This window comes from Corapipo altera, unplaced genomic scaffold (assembly GCF_003945725.1).
Source record: "Corapipo altera isolate COAL_440 unplaced genomic scaffold, ASM394572v1 2b, whole genome shotgun sequence".
Classification (NCBI taxonomy): domain Eukaryota; kingdom Metazoa; phylum Chordata; class Aves; order Passeriformes; family Pipridae; genus Corapipo; species Corapipo altera.
The window spans coordinates 12,563,075-12,582,574 of NW_020884874.1; the positions used below are offsets into that span (position 1 = coordinate 12,563,075).

The following is a 19,500-nucleotide window of genomic DNA, read 5'->3' on the forward strand; positions in this document are numbered from 1 at the left end:
TCTAGTGCCAGCATATGAAAAATGGCAATCAGATAATCCCATTTTTATGTACTTTTGGCTACAGAAAAATTAAAGCAATTTTTCTTCAGACATTTATAAATTTCATCTTCATCATACAAGAAGAGAAAAAAAACATAGGAGGAATGAAGATATATTTATATTGCACTGATATAGAACGAGTTTTTGTTTATGACTTTCCAAGATGCAAAACCCTCTTTTTAATCTGTCAAGCTGTTCATTTGCATAAAACACAGCAAAGAGGGGAGAAGAGTTCACATTCATTCATTTGAATTATATTTTACTCATTTGAGATAAAATCATTTATTATTCCACTGAAAACTGAAAACGTGTAGAGCATGTATAGGCCTTTAAATCTGCCAAGGAATTATTTTTAACTTCATTGAAACCATATTCCACTGGCCTGTTTTCTCTGAAGAACCTTGATGTGCAGAAATTTTGTGGGTTCTTTGGTGGAGTTTGTAATACTTACCTGCAGCTATTATCTTCATGATATCATGTCTTGGCAGCAGTATCAAGGAACTTCTCTAATGAGTAACTGTCCTAGCCCTAATTGCAGGTGAGAATCATGAAATATTTACAGTAAAGTGTTCCTTTCAGTACAGTGCCTTCATCTGTGAAATGTTTTGTAGAGCAGAATTAGTTAACACCAATCTCAAAACATAAATATTATGTTTCAGAAGGAAAATTTAAAAATAAAAAGAGTCTTCACAGGAATGAGACAAAAGTGCAGAGATTAAAAAAACAAAATTGCAAAAATAGTAGATGTAGTCAGAAGGTGTCTTGTACGTAGGAGTTAGATTGGTAAAGGAGAGGGACTGCACCACGCTTCTACTGGATCATCCACTACAAATTCTGGTAAACACCACAGCTAATGGAGAGCACCAGGCTAGCAGTAGATTCAGCAATGTCTGATTTGGCTGTTGTGGGTGGTCTTTAAATGTTGCTAGCCTAATATAAAAATATCCTGTGAAAACGCGAAGTAACTCCTTCTGCCTGTCTGTGTGGGGACTCCTAGGCTGCAACAAATCTCTCAGTCTGGAAGAGGGATTCCTCTCCAAGAGCCAGGTTACTGCATCTTCCTACTGGGAGGAGACCAACGAGTTTGGGCAACTATTCCAGTGGTCTCCTGACAAGGCTTGGCTTCAAGTCCTGGGATTGGCTTGGGCCTCTAATCACAGTAGCAATCGTGAATGGCTGGAGATAGACCTGGGAGAGAAGAAGAGAATAACAGGTATGTCGCTGTCTGGTTATTAGAAACTGGTGTTGCAGCTGGAGAACAAAATGAATGCAGCAGAAAAGCTAATAGTGCACAAATGCAATGTTTCTTTTGTTAAATGTAATTAAATGTTCTGCATTTAGGAATATTATTTTCCTATTTAAAAAATCTTGGCTATTTACAAGACTGGTATTCCTATGGAGATATAGTGTTCAACTCAATTGTCATGTGTGTTTGATCTATAAACATGTTGACAGAACAAAACACACAGGGACTGATAGAGCCTGGGTGGATGATAAACAATTGCTTAGGATCTGTTAAACATGTAGTTCTGGAATCAATAAGAAACATGAAAGTCATAGCCTTTGAAACAATGGTCCAGGTGAAAGAAATTCCTGTTTCCATCTCCTGATTTAGGTGTAAAAATGTAAATTACAGTTGCTGCTAAAGATGTAAAGATGGCTGATACGGACCATAATACCAAAAAGGAATTATCATTTTGGAGTCACAGAATCACAGAATAGATAAAGTTGGAAGGGACCACAGGGGGTCATCTGGTCCAACCTCCCTGCTCAAGCAGAGCACATGGCACAGGATTGTGTCCAGATGGTTCTTGAAGATCTCCAGTGAAGGAGACTTCACAACCTCTCTGGGCAATATGTTCCAGTGCTCTTTCACCTGCACAGTAAAGAAGTTCTTCCTCCAGGTGAAGGCTGGTGAAGGGACTTGAGCACAAGTCCTATGAGGAGAGGCTGAGGGAGCTGGGGTTGTTTAGCCTGTAGAAGAGGAGGCTTAGGGGAGACCTCATCACTCTCTACAACTACCTGAAAGGAGGTTGTAGCCAGGTGGGTGTTGGTCTCTTCTCCCAGGCAACCAGCAGTAGGACAAGAGGACACGGTCTTAAACTGTTCCAGGGGAGGTTTAGGTTGGATTTTAGGAAGACATTTTTTACAGAGAGAGTAATCAGACATTGGAATGGGCTGCCCAGGGAGGTGGTGGATTCACCATCCCTGGAGGTTTTTAAGATGAGACTGGATGTGGCACTTAGTGCCATGGCCTAGTAACCACAGGGGTGTTGGATCAAGGTTGGACTTGATGATCTCGGAGCTCTTTTCCAACCTGGTTGATTCTATAATTCTATGATTCTTATTCAGGTGGAACTTTCTGTGCATCAGTTTCTGCCCATTGCCTCTTGTCCTATTGCTTGGCACCACTGAGAAGAGCCTGGTTCCCTCCTCTTGACACCCTCCCTTTAGATGCTTATACACATTGATGAGGTTCCCTCTCAGTCATCTCTTCTCGAGCCTGAACAGGCCCAGCTCTCTCAGCCCTTTGTGCTCTGTTAAAAATATCCATGGCTCTGACAATGTAAAACTGATTTCCATTCTTCATCCAAATTTAAACTCAATTTCAACACAGTTTGAAAAATAAATTAAGACCTTGAATGCAAAATTTTCCAAATTGTTTTGGCTTCTGTGTTTGCATTTGAAAATGTTCCTTTAAAACAGACACCTAGCAAATGAAAATGTTTTTTGCATCTTGTCAAAAGGGATTAAGACCACTGGTTCTGGATCCACGATGCTGAATTTCAACTTTTACGTGAAGACATTTACAATGAACTATAAAAATAACAACTCAAAATGGAGAACTTACAAAGGGATTCTGAGCAACGAAGAAAAGGTAAGGGAAAGTGGGAAGGGTAGGAAAACACAAAGTAATAATGTGTATGTTGCCTTAACATTGAAGGGCAGGCTTTCACTGTCAAGAAAGATTAGGAGTTTCAAACTAGTCTCAACTTGGGTTGTCTTCACCAGTGTAATTTTTGCCCATGGAGTAGTGACAAGACAGTGAGCTTGTCAAAACAAGGAAGTTATCCAGGGATTGATGAAGTTGTGGGACACACACAGGGAGGCATGTGTATGTCCGTACCCTTCTTTCAAAAAAATGGTGTAATGAAAGCTGTACAGCAGGCTGTTTGGGCAAGTCTTTAGCTCAGCTCAGCTTTTGCCTGTGCTAGTAATGCTGTACCAGTGCAGAAGCGTAGGTCGGCACAGCACCAGCAAAGCTGAGGCTCAGCTTCAAATGCATGTGGATGGTCAATCCACCGCCCCCGCCAAATGAAACAACTCCCTCAGGTAAAGCGCAGGGCTGCTGCTGGAGCTGTGCCTGTGGCTTCCACAGTGCCCATGTTACCATCACCAGGGCTACACCACTCCCCACTCCTCACTGGTGGGACTCTTCTGACACAAGTGGGCACAGCCTACGTCTGTTAGGAACTGGTGTAACAGAATGTAAAATATACACTCTTACACTAAAATACCCAACAGCTTTCACAGACTCTGTGTGACTTTGGCAATGAACATATAAAAGAAGTGCAACAAGTTAATGCAGACAAAAGATGTGCTGCACAAGTTTGTCTGATAACATTATCCCCTGAAAACCTCATGTTTCCTTTCAAACAAAAGAAACCCCAAAAGCCTCACTTCGTGTCCCCACAGTGTTCAAAGTCAGACCTTCACTTATCATTTCTGAGAGAGCTCAGTTTGCCTCAGGAGAAGGCTCTACCTGGTCCTCAGGCCTGATGACAGGTTTTAAAAATTTGGTAGAGCTGCAGAGAGATTTCCTGCTAGCTCTGATTTTCTTAGTTTGCATGGCAAGGAATTTCACTGCCCAACTGGTTTAATGTTTTTTTTAAACATTAAACTGAGGGGATGTTGGCCCAAAAAGTGACAAATCAACCTAGTAGTGGCTGAACTGCAAAGACTTGTGGTTTTCCACAATGACTTGCTATATGCAAATAATCTTATGAAAGTATTAGGTATGATCTTAGTTTTCAGCTAAGGTGCATGACAGAACCTGTCCTATCAGAACCCTGTGTGGCCTAGCATTTTATCTAAGATATGCTGAGCTCTCTTCTCTATCTCATCAGGCTTTTAAGTTTTTCTAGATCATGCTGAAGCATCTCTCAGAATTAATATTGCAAGGACTACTGTTCTGCACAAGGGGCTGAGCTGATTCTAGGAAATACTGTATAAGTGCAATAACAACTGCATAGTTAAAAGTCACTCTTCAGTTCAGTTTTTTCTTTTTACGTCTTTATCCCCTGTTCCCAAGAAAGGGTGCTGCTGTGCTATTAAATAAAAAATGATAGCATTATACCAGCATACATTAACTAAAAATTACACAGAATTGAAATGGTGATAATCTTTCTCCTCCGAGCTAACAGAAAAATGTGATCATCTGGTAGAACTGAAAAGATTAATTCTTTCTTTCCAGAACTCTCAATTCCTAAAATCTTGTGTCTGAATCCCAGATTATCAATGTATTAGTTTTAGGATAATGAAAATCTTTGAAGACGGATGTCAGGAACACTTTGAAGAAAGAGACTTTCAAAACCAAGCAAACAATGTGTGCACATTTCATTGCAGGTATTCCAAGGCAACTCCAACTCTGGTGACATAGTACGCAATAACTTCATCCCTCCAATAGTGGCCCGTTATGTGCGAATTATCCCTCAGACTTGGAACCAAAGAATAGCATTGAAGCTTGAGCTGATGGGGTGTCGAATAATGCCAGGTATGGGGTAAGCAGTGGTCCCCAGGCATGGTGCCTCTAAAACCACTGTGCTACCCCAGTACCACTGATGTCCCCTTCTCTTTTGCAGCTAACAGTTCATTTACGCATTCAATGTGGCAGAAACCAAGTCAGAGCACAGAAACCTCCCTTGGAAAAGAAGACAGGACTGTTACAGAGCCCATCCCGTCAGAAGAAACAAACTTGGGTAACACTACCTAGTGCTGCATTTTCTCTAGGATGCATCATGTCTTCAGTCCACCCTGAGTGAACTTTAAACTTTCTCACAAACCAAAACTTTCATTTTCCCTTCAGACTTTATTAAAGATTAATGACAGAGAGAAGAGGGAAGAACATACGTTCTTTTTGTCTTAAGGCACAGAAAGAGATCGAAAGCCTTAATTTTCCTTGATGTGTTAACATCAGGCTTTGGTTTCCCTGTCCTATTGGTTTATTTACCATGCTTGGTGGGTTGCTCAAGGAACTATAGTGAGCACTCAGCAGCAATTTTTGAAAGAGCTCTTCCTCACTATTTTCCTATATTTTATGATTTTTTTTAAATTATAAAAATTAATTAAAAATGTGAGGTAGTGGTCTCACAAAAATGTTACCTTCTCTCTACACAATCATGAGCCCTCCCAGAGAGGGTCTCCAGCTAAAAGCAGCATACAGTAGTGCACAGTTTTGTAATTAAACATTTTTCCATAATGCACATGTTCATGGGGGCTCAGACCACCTTAATTTGCATACTTCTTCCTGAATTTGCAGTCTTCATCCTTTAATGCTGTGGAGCTAGCATCTAAGATCTTAAAAAGCAAACAAACAAAATTTGGTGCTTATACTGACTGTTTGGTGGACCCACAGCCAGGCAGGTATTACCAGATCTACTGTACCAAATGCTTCTACCCACTAGATAGCCGATAGTTGTAGGAATGGCTCTGTGAAAAAACTGGTTGTAGAAACAATCACTGTAATAAAAAAAACATTCTGAAGCTCTTGCCAAGAGCAAAGAAGCTCAATTCATCTGTGCAGTGGCATGGGTAAACCATATCCATGTTCACTGAAAATTAAATCTACTGAGATTTCATCTGCTAAATTGTAAATACCCCATGGACACTTGTACTACCTTATTGTCACAGCTGGCAAGTGTCTGTAGAAACAGGGGATGAAACACTCCTGACACAAGAGCCACCCCACTGCTGATTTTCAAATCCCTGTGCTAAAGCATGTTGTGTTAGAATTTAACAGGGGCTAAACAGGTTTCTCCCTAGATCCACTCATGGAAAGCTTTGAACTATTTTGACTGAAATGTTTCAGTCTGTTCCACAAGCCACATACTCAGCATGTAAAATTGCAGCCTTGTTTGGCAGATTTATAAGCAACTGCAAACAAAGTGTGTGTAAGTGGCTTTTTAAAAGTCATCTGGTGTGTAATAAGAAAGAACTGCTCTTTGTAAGGACGCATATAGATGCCAAGTCAAGTGTTACCCTTGAGAAAGTATATTCAAGTCTTTCATCTCAACATTGTTCCACGTAGGTACATGGCAAGAAAGTGTGGCTGAGAAGTAGTATTTTAGTTTTATAGATGCACATTTTTATGCTCTCTTCAAGGAGCATTCCTGCAACATTATCTACTTTTTGCTGCATTCTCTGTAGTAAAAATTATTATCTTCAGAGTAATTTGCCTTTTAAACTTTTTTCACTTTTTTTTCTCATGCAGGTTTAAAGCTTACAGCTATAATTGTCCCCGTCCTCATTGTGCTGTGTCTGTTCGTGTTCTCTGGAATTTGTATCTGTGCAGCCCTACGCAAGTAAGATATGACTTTTGTCACAAGAGGCATTTGTGGGTACCTAGCTAGCATGTCCAACTTTGTGCCCTCTTTCCAGAACCTCTTTACCAGGGAGCTGGGAATTGATCCTGTTTGTCAGTCCTCCTTTTAAGTAGAACTCACGTTGTATCTCTGTAAATTGTATTTCTTATCGTATGCCTCCCCTAGTCAGAGAAAAATGAAGGTAATGCAGGTCAGAACTGTGCATCCCAATTTACAGTCCAAGGTAACCAGCTGTTCTCTTCAGCCTACATATACCCAAAAATACTATGGTGTAAAGCAATCGAAGACAGAATACTTTCCACACCAAAGCCAAGTAAAAATTCAGTGAAGGGAAGATTTTAGCTATCTATCTGGATCATTTTCTTTTATATCCCTCCGGTTGTGTTTCTGCTTCCCAGTGCCTTAAGTCAGAGCACTTAACCTAGCAGGCTGAAAGCAGAAAGAGCCCAGTTGTAAGGAGTTGCACACATACACTGGGGTAAGCAGCTAAAACTAAGCTACTTCAACTCACAAGTCAGAGGACTGGAAGAAGCACTGCTAACTGTGCTTCTTGCCAGATGCCCATTCATATGAACCTGCACTTGCATGTAGAGCCAGAAAATATTTCTGTCAGCAGATGGCAATTTGGAAGTATAAGCAATGCTTTGGTGATGCTGCTTCATCACCAAAGCTGCCCTGGGTTCCCAGTAAATCTATAAACTAGCCAAAGAATTCAGAAGAGCAGATGCAAACATAAGCCTGGGTCTATGGACATAGAGACATGAACACATCAAATTGATGAGTGCCAGTCCTAGGCATTTGAGCACCAGCACTCACAACTTGCACACAGATGGGGAAAAAGAAAATGTCAAAGTGCTGGTTTGCATGCCTGACGTTCTGGTAAACACCAGCCTCCAGGAACTTGAAATGAAGCCTTGTCCTCAGCCACTAAACACAAAGCTCTGCTGGAGCTAATGCATGAAACTGAAATGCTGTGAGTACAGACATTCATAATTCCTTTTCTCTCCTGGCAGGCGAGAAGCCAAAGGACTTTCCTATGGATTATCCAGTACTCAGAAATCAGGTTAGTGGAGAATCATGCACTTCATCCTGTCCTGTCCATTGGGCCAACAGGAAGGGGGTTATGCAACTAAGCATTTAATGCTTGTGAAATAGCATCCACATTTCCTCATTCAAATTCACCTCTTCATACAAGGGAAATGGCAAACGATAGTCCCACTTGTGTCATCCTAGTACAGTGCCCTGAGAAACAATATAATTTGGTTTCTATGACAGAAAGGCAATTAACAAAAGATCTATTATACAGAGTGCATAAATTAGCATGTAAGAGTGCTCCCAGGTGCCCTCCTTTTCCCTCCCTCCTCCAAAATACCTATTTTGCAGAAAATTGCTGCTTTCCTTTTCTTTTCCCTGCAGCAGAGAGGATTGCCTTTCTTCAAGAGAGCAAGGGATAATCATTTTTTATGGCTTTAATATTCTTATCTCACTGCCCTCCCTGTTTGGGACTGTGTTTATAAAGCTTAACAATACTCAACTGTACTTCACGTGTAAAATCCAAATGAGGGATTGGCTTGAGAACACTGCTTTAGGAGATGCCTGCAAAACCCCGATGAAGTATTTTCTTTGTCTTGCTCAATAACGCTTTCTGGAGTGGGGTCTCCCATCAGCTTGGCAGTTGAGGTTTAGCTGTTTTTCCTGGCCAACTAACTTGACAGAGGAATATCCTTCTGAACCTCGGCTTTTTTTAAAAAAAGAAACCACTAAGCAGTTCATATGTCTCTTGACAAGTGTTTTGCAATAGCTCAGCTGCGAAATTTCATCCCTCAGCAGGTGCTGACGTCAGTGAAAGGAATGTTGTTCCCCACTGCAGCTTGCCCTCATTAGAAAATTAATTTGTACTTAACATCATATTTGCTAATATGATTTTTCAAGGTCACATCATAATCCTTTCTCACTTGCTAATGAGGACAAATCCCAAGAAATTGGAGATAGCCTCTTACCCAGTCAGTTCATTTGTTTCATGCGTGCTTCATAAATCAAGCTCCTAAGCCCTTGTGAACCAAGCTTGGGACTTAGAAAGCTGGTAGTCGAACTCACCTCTCCACAGACCTCCTGTTGCCAGCTCCAGGGAAGTGCCTGACATTGTGGAGTTTTTTCTTTTCTGTCTCACAAGGATGTTGTGAGAACAAATGAACTGATGAGTGCAGATGCTCAGATACCAACAAAATGAAAGCCACACTGATCTACTGAAAAAAAAATTAAGCATTATTTTTGCCACATAATCAATGCCATGAGACATAACTGATTTAAAGCTAGTATTTTATCAATATACCTTGTTAAGGCATCAATGCAGGCACCTACAGAATCTGAGCCCTCCTTGACAAAAAATCCTATGTAAAGATTCATTTTCATTTGGAAATCCCAGTTGATGAATCACTTTTTCCTTCACCCTCCATATTTAAGGGGCTCTTTTTACAAGCAGCCTATTTTAGCCTTGGTTTTTAACTGCTTAAATATATATTGACAGCAAAGAGAACACCAAATATTAAACTTCGTGGTAAATCCTCTGATTCTAACCATTTAACTTGCTGATAAGCCTTCTATTTTTACTTCTTTATCATAGGTTGTTGGAAACAAATCAAGCAGCCCTTCACCAGACATCAGTCAACTGAATTTACCATCAGCTATAACAATGAGAAGGAAACACCACAAAAACTGGATCTGGTCACCAGTGACATGGCAGGTAACAGTTGCTTCCCCTCATATGCATTCCTTTTGCTCCATGTGTGGAGCAGGTAATGGAGAGGGATGGCCCAGCAATATTACAAGCTCCAGCTCTTATGCGAGCTGAGGCCCAGGAATAGATTTATCCATGTTCATCCCAGATAAGTAGTGAAGCAGTTAAATATATTAGGGAGGGAAAGAACACTACTTTAGAATTTTTTTCTTGGAGTTGTTGGAAAGATTTTCTGACTCTGAAATGCTGGAAGGCACTCAGGCATGGATGGAATGCAAGAATATGCCTAGGATAGGATCGCTTGCCTTTGCTAACTAATTTTTGTGTTTCTATTTAAAAACAAATGCTTCTGAAAATGGAACAAAATATAATGCCCCTTTCTGCTGAGCAAATAGAAAAATTACTTAGTTGGTTTGTGGTGGGATTTCCTGCCCAGCTGGAAGTTGTGCTGAGATCCCAGTGCAGCTTTCCTGGTGCTGAACTATCTGGGAGATGAGACTCCTTGAAGTGGAAGCAGGTAGACTGGAGAGAAGAAAAAAGCCAGTGCTTCTCTCCTGTGCTATATTAGCTCTAGGTCACTGTTCGGATAGAGCAAATCCCCACATCAGCACTATTTGCATTCCAAAGGGATGATTTTTTAATTCATCCTCTTAGCACATCTTATCCCCGCCTAGTCTAGTCTGTCTGGTAAGGCTGGTGAGAGCAGCCATTTCATGAGATCAGCGATCAGCAATCTTGAAGAAAGACTAGTTTGCTGTTTCCAGCCTCCAGACCTCAGAAATTCCTTAGAATTTCTTCAAAGTGTTTGGCAGAGAAATACATTTAAAAACAAATGGATGGTTACTGTAATTCCATATGGTGCTACCCTCCATATCTTTCAAAGACAGTTTCAATCATTTATAGAAACTTTCTATATAAATATGTAGAGATCTATAAAGCAGTTTTCTATCATGAAGGAAAGAGAATGAATAAAGGTTACTCAAACATCATGGTTATTTGGCTCCCCTGGCCATGCCTGGGGAGTTTCTGCTCTGTCCATTCTCCCCTCCTGCTGTGTTTGTGGGAAGTCTTAACTCTCAGCCTGGCCCAGGCAGCTTCTCAGCCTTAGCCTTTCATTTACAGTCTCCTTAAAAATAAGAAACATGAAATAAAAATGTGAATGCAACTCAGAAAATTTAATAATTTAATTGCAGAGAGCACACAGTTTGCATATAGGTTATCATGCTACATGGAATTCCCTCACTTCAAATCCCCATCTGCCTGCTGGCTCCCAAAGGCAGCCAGGAGCAAGTCGAGATGCTACATCCTGAGCGAGAGATTGCTGGGGATGGTGGCAGCAATGCGGAGGAGAGCTGCACCACTTACTTAGTGAAATATCATAACACCTTCACCCTCCATGCTGAAGTTTGGGAGTTAGCCAGAAACTGCCAAAAAGATTCACAGGACATATGGGATCGAATTCAACGCTCATGTCAGAGGAACCACGATGCCAGAACAGAAACTGAGCTAACTTCTTTCACGCCTGCATCAAAACACGATACTTTAGCAGTGTCATTTACTAGAACTGTTCAGGCCACTGTATGTATCCACATGAGATTGTCACCAGCGCCAAAGTGAGAAAGTTAGAACATTGAATTTTCTCATAATAGTATTACTGGATTTTTTAAAAAAACTTTTTAGTTCAGACCTCCTCCTTACATGGCAGTCTGGCATCTGCCTTGACTAGAGGTGCAAACAAGCAAATCTTGAGGCCGTATTTCCTCCATCTCACTCCTTGCTCCTGCCCAGGCCGTTTGTCTGTCGCCAGCTGTATCCCTGTCATCCCCCTTCACCAGGGTGACTGCCCAATTCCTCTGGGAGCACCAGTCCTGCTTCTCCTCCCACACTCATTCCCCCTGGAATGCCTGCAGCCGTGCGAGCTGGCTTAGTGTGTTTCACACTTCTACTGACTCTCTTGGCTGCCGTTTTGCCTAACTTCATCCTTCTTGTCAGTCAGCTACTGTGAGATGCCTTTTAAATAAAGCAGTCTCGTTAAGAATCCTGGGTATTCTAACTGTTCCAAAAGTGGAACACTTGTTGTGGAGAACTTCTCACCTGAAGATCTTCATACAGTGTCCTTTGTCCAGTTTGGTGCTAATATTTTGTTGACTTCATTCATTTTTCTAGGGCTTTTAAGTATATTCCAGAAATGTTAATTTATTTGGGTGGGTAGGTGGGGAAAGGGAGGGAGGGAGTAGGAAAAGGGGTGGCAGATTGGAGCTCCTCTGTGGAAAAGCTTCTGCCATGTTCTACAAAGCTTGCTCACGGAAGGAGTTTACAGGATCAGTGCTGCGGAAAGGTTTTCTCATAATCCCCAATAACCACACGATTGATATAATAAGTGAGTAGTTTTTCATCAGAAAATACCTATCTATGCATAAGTATTACATACATAAAATAATCATTCTGTGCCTTATTGAGCAGTTCACGCTTCCTTTTAGATTATCAGCAGCCTCTCATGATTGGGACTGGGACAGTAACACGTAAAGGATCTACTTTTCGACCCGTGGACACCAAAGATGAGGGAAGAAGGGGGAGTTCCGAGTCTGAAAATCACTATCGCTGCCCTCACAGAGCTAACCGGCATGAATATGCTCTGCCCCTGACCAGCCAAGAGCCTGAATACGCCACCCCCATCATAGAACGGCACATAGCAAGAGAAAATAATTTCCCTTCTGAAAATGGCTACAATGTTCCTGTTGTCTCATCTCAGATACACTCCCTCACTGCTGGCAGCTTCTCCAGTTCATGTAAAACTGACACCAGGAACGGAGACTATCAGACACCCCAGAGTGTCATAAACTATGACAAACCCAAAGTTAATGGTGTTCTGACCTCTGTGAGCTACAGCACAGACTACCAGAAACCTCAGCAAAATGCCCTTGGGAATGAGGGTTACTCAACACCCAGAGACTGCCTAAAACCCATAAGTCAGACAGCAATGACAGCTCTCTTGTGATTTGCTGAGCAGGAGAGGTGTGGTGCACAGGAACATCACTGCACAGCTTTCTGAAGCGAAAACAGAGTTTGGAGGGACTCTGCTGTGGGAGGCAGAAGGCAAACAAGCCCTGTGTACATAATATTGCTGTCTTGCTGGGTTCTGACATCTGAAGAAAGCATATGCTGTTTATCACTGTTTGTAGCAAGAGAGATGTTATCAGTGAAGACTGTACATCTTATTTTCTGTAACTGATCTCAGTGCTCCATTTGCAATGTGTGCAATTTGTACATAGCTTTTATTTAAGGAGAATTTCTTAAGTTTCCTTTTCACCTGGGGGTTTGAAAGGATTGCAGAAAGGCCTGTTTAAGAAAAAACAGGCCTCCTTTTCTCTCTTTATTTTACCTGCTGCTGTACTGGCAGCTGTAAATGGTGTATCTTATGGTTGTGGTGATTCATCTCCTTTCCTATGAAAACTGAAGATAGGGCATCACTGTAGTTCTTTCTGGGAGGGTAGAAGTTAAACTACTTGAAGCATAATGTGCACAAGAGAAGGCAGCTGAGCATTTAAATACTGTGCTCAAACCCAACTTCCCAGCTGCTTTTTTAGCAGCAATTCTCACATGCTTTAATTTGATCTAGCATATGAGCTGAGCCATCTAACTTGCAATTCATGTTTAGAAATAAGTAGAAAGGCTGATACTGATTTTGGGTTCAAGCCATAGTGATCACTCTACAACAGAAAAAAAAACAAAAACCAACAACCAAAAAACCAAACAACAAATCCAACACCAGTTAATCTGGTTTTGTTTCTTTTTTTATTTAGGAAGTGTGCATGGAACCAAAATGTGAATTTACAGCTGAGAATGAAATCCTGTTCAAGCCCTAGCTGACCTTTTTGCTGCTAAACTGTAAGGACATTTGTTCCTTGGCACAAAGCAGCAAACTTCCTGAACTCTTCATTGCTCCACTAGGTATTTTTGTCTTACAAATTTAGTGTAACATTTCTACTTGAAATATTTCAACTAAGTAAAACAGTGTGTGTACTGTTGCAGTTAAATTTGCAAGACAGTGGATCAGCACCATTGTTTTCAAATAATTTTTCTTTTGCAGCTGATGTTCCCCTTAGTTCTGTTTTTGGACAAACTTGAAAAAGTGTGGGGATGGGTGCAATGTATCGCACAGTAGCTGGCTCCTCTTTCAGCAGAGGCAGCGTTGGAGCAAAACAGCTTCTGGTAGCAACTGGGACCATCTGCTGCCCTTCTACCTCCATTGCTTGGGGCATTTCTCTGAATTCAAAAGCTTGTCCTGAAGTGTCAAGAAGTGATATACTTCTGTGAAAAAGAATGGTGCTATACTTTAAGCACAAGGTTGGGAAACGAGACCAGTAAAACCTGAGCTCTGGGAAAGTCACTCTTCGAAAGCCCCCCATTTCCTTGTGTGTAAATGGGATAATTTGCAAAGGATGCAGCCAAGATTATTCAGTCTGTTTGTAAAGTGCTTTCAGACCCTTGGGTGGAAAGTGCTGTCAGAGGGCAGACTGGTTGCAGTGATACTACTCATGAATACTCTAGCCATACCTGAACTTGAGGCAAGGTCTGAGTGGGTTCTTTGCATACACGTGTTTTGTGGCCCCGAGTGGTGCCGTTCCCCCACGCTGCACCGTGCATGCAACTCCTGCGCAAAGAAGAGTCAAGGTAACCTCGTAGCCTTCCTGTGTTTCCTGTCATTACAGTTTCTGTGAAATGTCTAAAACACCTCAGGTCCTGAAGTGAAACAGCAGCAGCCTGTTTGTTAGACTGAGCTGGGCGGTGTTGTTTACCTTCTGTTGTTTACATGTCTGTGTAAATAAAGAACACTGGTATTTGTAAATCAGTCACACGGGCCTGCCACTTAACTCGGGCCTGCCACTTAACTCAGTGACTTGATCATCGCTGCACACCCACTCTCGTCACATATGCTGCAGGGTGAGAAAAAAGAGTTCTTTACGCCCTGCAAAAGTGCCAGTTGTGCTGCCGCAATTCACAGTCCCAGTGTGACTGGCTAAAAAAAGATTCTCTCAGTGCCCCATTTAGCCCAGCTTTTCTGTCCATAAGCTCTATAGAAGAAGAAGCCACAAAATAACGTCTATGCCCAACCCCGCTGCTGGATGTATATAATTGAGGAAAGGATGAGGATGCCCTCCTGACGAGCCTGAAACCAATCCTCCACCCACGCAACTAATTAACCTTACTTGACAAACAAGTCAGCAATCAGGCCTACTCCCCATGAGGCAGCTAAATAACACAGCAATGCAAGGGACCAGGCAGCAGATGACACTACTTGTATTCTAAAGAACTTTTCATATGCTTCTGCCACATGCTTGGTGCATCTGCAGCACGCTACAAGTGTCAAAGGGTTCTTGGCAGCATATGCCCATTTCTGCTGTCATTCAAACACATCTTAACACAGCTGGTTTAGCCTAATGAAAAGTTGGGTCTCAATTTGCACCTTCCCTTCATTCCCCTCACCTCCCCGCCCTCCAGAAAAACCCTGCAAAGATGGCTTAAAATAGATCCCCAGACATCTCCAGCCTCCCTTCAGAATGGCTTGGTGCCAACAGAGACGGAGTGACTGCTGAGGGTGGCTAACCTAAAAAACCTCAGCTTCTCCACCTTGGCCTGGAAAACTTTTAGTGACCCTAGCAGCAGACATGCAAGGGAACTTCCTACCCATGTAGCCTCTCTATCCTGACAGTGGTAGAGATACAAAATCCTACTGTAGGAAGGAAAGGGGAATGCCTGAATCTTACCAGTGCTAGTGCTCATCCCCATGCTCGTCCTCTGACTGGCCTCTTACATACCGATACATCGAACTCCAGCTTGTCTACATCAACCTGTTCTATCAAACCCTGATGCAAGGCACCCTTATAAAACGTCACAGATTTAAAAAACTTTGTTTCACAGTGAAGGTTAGAGAATGCATCATTTTGGGACATTTTCATGCTCAGAAGGGCTGCTTTAGCTTTGGATCTCTCACCGACAGCTCTAGAGATTGTGGGAGAGCAGAGTTTGACCCTCTAGTCAATGGAGACTTTGAATAGCATTTTGGTACCGAACTTCTTTCCTGAGCAGGCACTCCCAGTGGGCTGGAGAAGCACTAAAACCAAGCCAGAGTCCACAAGAAGGTTAAATATTAACTGCTCATGGCACTAAGGGCCTGCTTGTCCCATTGCAGTTGACAGCAAGTCTCTGACTTTGCCAGGAACAGGGGCAGCACTGTAACTGCGCGAGTCTGACCAAAGGAACTGAAGAAGGTACCTCTTGAGGTAAGAAAGTGTAAAAGATGGTGTACACTACCTACAACTGAAATAAAAACCCAAGAGCTTAGCATGTTTCCAGCTGGTGCCTCATATTTAAAACACAAACAAAAAACCTACAAAAAACAACAAAGATTCCGAAAATACCACAGGAAAAACACAAATGTTCTTTGCTTGCACCTCTGACTGGGAAATAGATCGCAAATTCTTATTTCTTCTATCAAGTATCTTTCCAATGCTTGATATAAAAGCATTTCAAGTGTAATTCTAAAGAGTATTTCTCTGTTTCTTTTAGTTGCTAAACATCAGATATTAAACCCTACCTTAATACCTAACAGAATCTTTACATCCAACAGGCAATAGAATAAAAGTAGCCCAGGTAGATTGGAACTAGGATATCCTGGCTCAGGTGATGCCCTACTCGCTCACGTATAGTATCACCTGCTCTCATTTATGGTCTTTCTCTGGATCAAAAACTTGGCCTCAACTCCCTCTCCAGACACAGGATGGGTTCCAGCAGCTCAGCACTGACTACAGCAGTTTGCATAGAAGGGGGAAGGCAGGAAAAGCACTGAGGACAATCTGCACCCCCTGCATCTGATAGTATTGTAAGCACTGACTCAGAATGTCAGCAGTCAGCAGTGTCTTGAGTACCTGTGTGTAAATGACACATCCCTGCCTCCTTACTTAAAAAAACCCATGAGGTTGGATTACAACCATTAGAAGCAGCTTGTGAATCCCATAGCTGGTCTGCATAATTGCCATGGCTAAAACTTGGGAAGATTGAGTTTTTAATACAGATTTTCCTCAGGTTTTTCCCACTGCCTGCCAGAGAACTGGCAGTTCTTCACTCCGTGGGCAGATTTTAGTGGAACCCTGTCTGAGACCCAAAATACTCCCTACACAGGATGGGAATGTCAGGCTGTAGGTCCCATTAGAGGAGCAGATGCCTAATTGTGATTACCTATTTGGTGGATCACTGTTGTTAAAATAAAAAGCGAAAAAATGAAGAGAATTCTAAAAAAGGAGTCAGTGGTCTCACAGCAGTCCTGTGGGATTGGATGTCCACTGAAAAGTAACCTTATATAAATCCATCTGTACTTTTCTGTTCACCCTCTCTCCAAAACCAGGTTAGCTTTGCTCAGTGAGTGGGTGTCTGTAATCAGGCCAGACCTAAGGGATAACAAGGTTATGTTGTTGCATTTCTTTCTTTATTACTTTCCATAATAAAAATTCTATACTGCCCTTTTCTTTCCAGTGTCAGTGATGATAAAAGCTTGTTGGAGAACCTCCACTGCAATTAGTACAGTGTGAAAACAGTATTTACCATTTCATTTGAAACTCACCAGTGTTGATACTTACACTGAAAATCACGGTGGGGTTAACAGGACTAACAATGTTGCAATTCCTATGAACTACTGAAGACAGAATACATTTCACAGAACATACTTATTTAATAGGAAGGTGCCATTTCTGTACAATCACTTTCAAACTTAAAATAGAAACCTCTCCTGAGGGCTTCCTTTTTTTTTTCAATTCCCCCTCCTCCTCCCAGTACAGTCCTACAGATCATAAAGGACATGCAAGAAGGAGTCAGATAAAGTGTTTCTAAACTAGATAAAGACCAGAGGGAAGACATTCGAACTTGGAGAAAACTCATGTTATCCATAAGGAGGATGCCTCACATCCGACTTTCTCTGCTATCTCTTTGTACAGTCTAGACATGAGAATCTGGAGACTTTTTCATTAAAACTTCACCAATTTGTTTTGGCTTCGCCTCACATTAAATGGCTGTAAGTCCTAAAAAACATTTGCCATCTACAAGTAGGCAAAGGTTATTCAATAACCTCTTGTCCCGGGCTGAGTTAATTCATTACTTACTCAGACAGTCACAACACAGCTACTGTGCTGCCATGTGACATCCAAGAGATTATCATCCCATTTATTTTAATACAGCCACAAGTACAAAAATGAGAAATCCAGGAAAGAGACAACTTTATCAAGTTAAAATATAACATTTTTCAGCATAGAAAAAATATAACTCAAGAAATACAACATAGTAGTGTTACTAAGGCATTTGTGCCCTTAATAACCACTCTGAACTGACCTCAAGAACCCATAATTCTGACTAGGCACAAAATTTTTAACAGACTTTACTGGAAAATCTCCTTTAATGCATTGATTATCTGCATTATTGGCTAACCCAAAGAGGAACAGTATCTCCTCCTATTAAGCTACTCAAAAGAGTGAGAAAACTTACAAACATAACAAATTATTCAAAACCTGTAACATTCTCTCAGCCCGATCAGATGACAACAGTCAATAACAGACTTTAAAACACATGTATGTTGCCTACTAGAAGGCAGGCAAAAAACTAACGACAAAATTCTAGGCTTAAAAGAAACACCAAGAGCAATTTAATACAAACAATACAGAAACATACAGCAATGGTTGGTGCCTGACCCACAACAGGGAGTTTATCAGAAGTCATCCTCCATGAGGAGTGGCTGATAGCAGAGAAGATGGTGATGCTTGCCATAAAAGAAGGGAGAAAAGACAGTAAGTTCCATTACCCACCACCCAGCCCCTGGTCTGAACCATTTAACCCCTTGAGCATATACTAGAAACTTCAGTCTTTACAAACTTGTTTTGTGTATCTTAGTTTCTCTGGCCTAGGAAAACACCATTTCACAGATGGGTGAACTGAAATAGATAATCTTGCACCTGTGCAGAGCTGTAGCAACAAATCAAGTCCATGCAAAAACGTAAAGGCCTCTGAAAACACCAGTCACAAACCTGTGAAAAGTCCTTGGTTGGGCAGGGAGAGAAGGCAGGGGTGATAAAAACTAAGACAAGCTAGCAGACCTCACTTGAAGAGGCAGCTTTTCTTCACATCTATGGCTAAGCTTTTTATCCTTAAGTGACACCATCTGTTCTGACAGACAGTTTTATAAAATTTGAATAAGGTGACCTGGTTAAAGCATGCCTGTTATATGGAAATGCCAGTGTCATATGTGGATGTGGAAAGGTCATGGATGGCTCATGCAGCTTCTCTTCCACAGTTATCCAAGCACTTTCAGCATCTCATCACAAAAGGCAGCACAAGTCTGTTTTGATACCCCACAACACAAAGTGAGACGTGGTTTTGATAACAATGCTGCAATAACTTTTCTACTATCTTACAAAGGCCAGGCAATGGTGTTCATAAATGATACTCCTTTAAGGTAAGTATTTAATTTATATAGGCAACTTTTTAACATATGAAGTCATGCTCCATCCTCTCCTGCTTTACAGTATGATCACAATACTGTAAAAGGACCAGCATTGAGGACATAAATATGTCTCAGAACATTTTGTTGACAGATCTACTGATCACCTGGTTAATGACAACAAACAAGGTCTGGAGATTGCACTATCATTTGGTGGTGACTGGAAACCAACAGCAGTAGAGAAAAGATGATGGTGGGTCAATGTGAAGCGACCTTCCACTTTTTTCAACCAAGAGGCTTCTGCCTGAAATTAGACTAGAGCAAAATGTAATCATCATGTCCTTTGTTTCCCACTTCTCCCCACCACAGTTTGACATGACCATGGGCAGCCTCTGTCCTAGCAAAGATTCCAGGAATGTGACAATGCTGGTTCCATATCATGATTGAAGAGCACTAGCAAAGTGCAGGCAGGAGTGTTTAATATCTACCTGATACCTCACTTCATGTTTCATCAGTGCATTTGGTCCCTTCTTTTGGAAAGCCTTAACCCACCCATAAACACAGATAAAAAACTTCAGTGCTTGGGTGTGAGATTATAAGAGAGCAGAGCACTCATTTTTTAAAGTAATTGATGGGGA

The 19,500-nt window shown here is 41.6% G+C and overlaps 1 protein-coding gene across 2 annotated transcripts in view; it reads left to right on the plus strand.

Moving 5' to 3' along the window:
* Positions 1 to 13,113, plus strand: part of DCBLD1 (discoidin, CUB and LCCL domain containing 1) — a 47,532-nt gene extending 34,419 nt beyond the window's left edge. Inside the window, exons 8-15 of one of the 2 annotated variants that reach the window (XM_027634162.1) lie at positions 1,037 to 1,252; positions 2,787 to 2,917; positions 4,666 to 4,813; positions 4,902 to 5,018; positions 6,530 to 6,620; positions 7,655 to 7,704; positions 9,265 to 9,384; positions 11,859 to 13,113. In XM_027634162.1, coding sequence (XP_027489963.1) covers positions 1,037 to 1,252; positions 2,787 to 2,917; positions 4,666 to 4,813; positions 4,902 to 5,018; positions 6,530 to 6,620; positions 7,655 to 7,704; positions 9,265 to 9,384; positions 11,859 to 12,376 — 1,391 coding nt within the window. In that variant the 3' untranslated portion in view covers positions 12,377 to 13,113. Of the gene's footprint in view, positions 1 to 1,036; positions 1,253 to 2,786; positions 2,918 to 4,665; positions 4,814 to 4,901; positions 5,019 to 6,529; positions 6,621 to 7,654; positions 7,705 to 9,264; positions 9,385 to 10,571; positions 11,559 to 11,858 lie in introns of those variants that run through there. The other variant, XM_027634163.1, reaches the window with a different exon arrangement.
* The last annotated feature ends 6,387 nt before the right edge of the window (positions 13,114 to 19,500 follow it).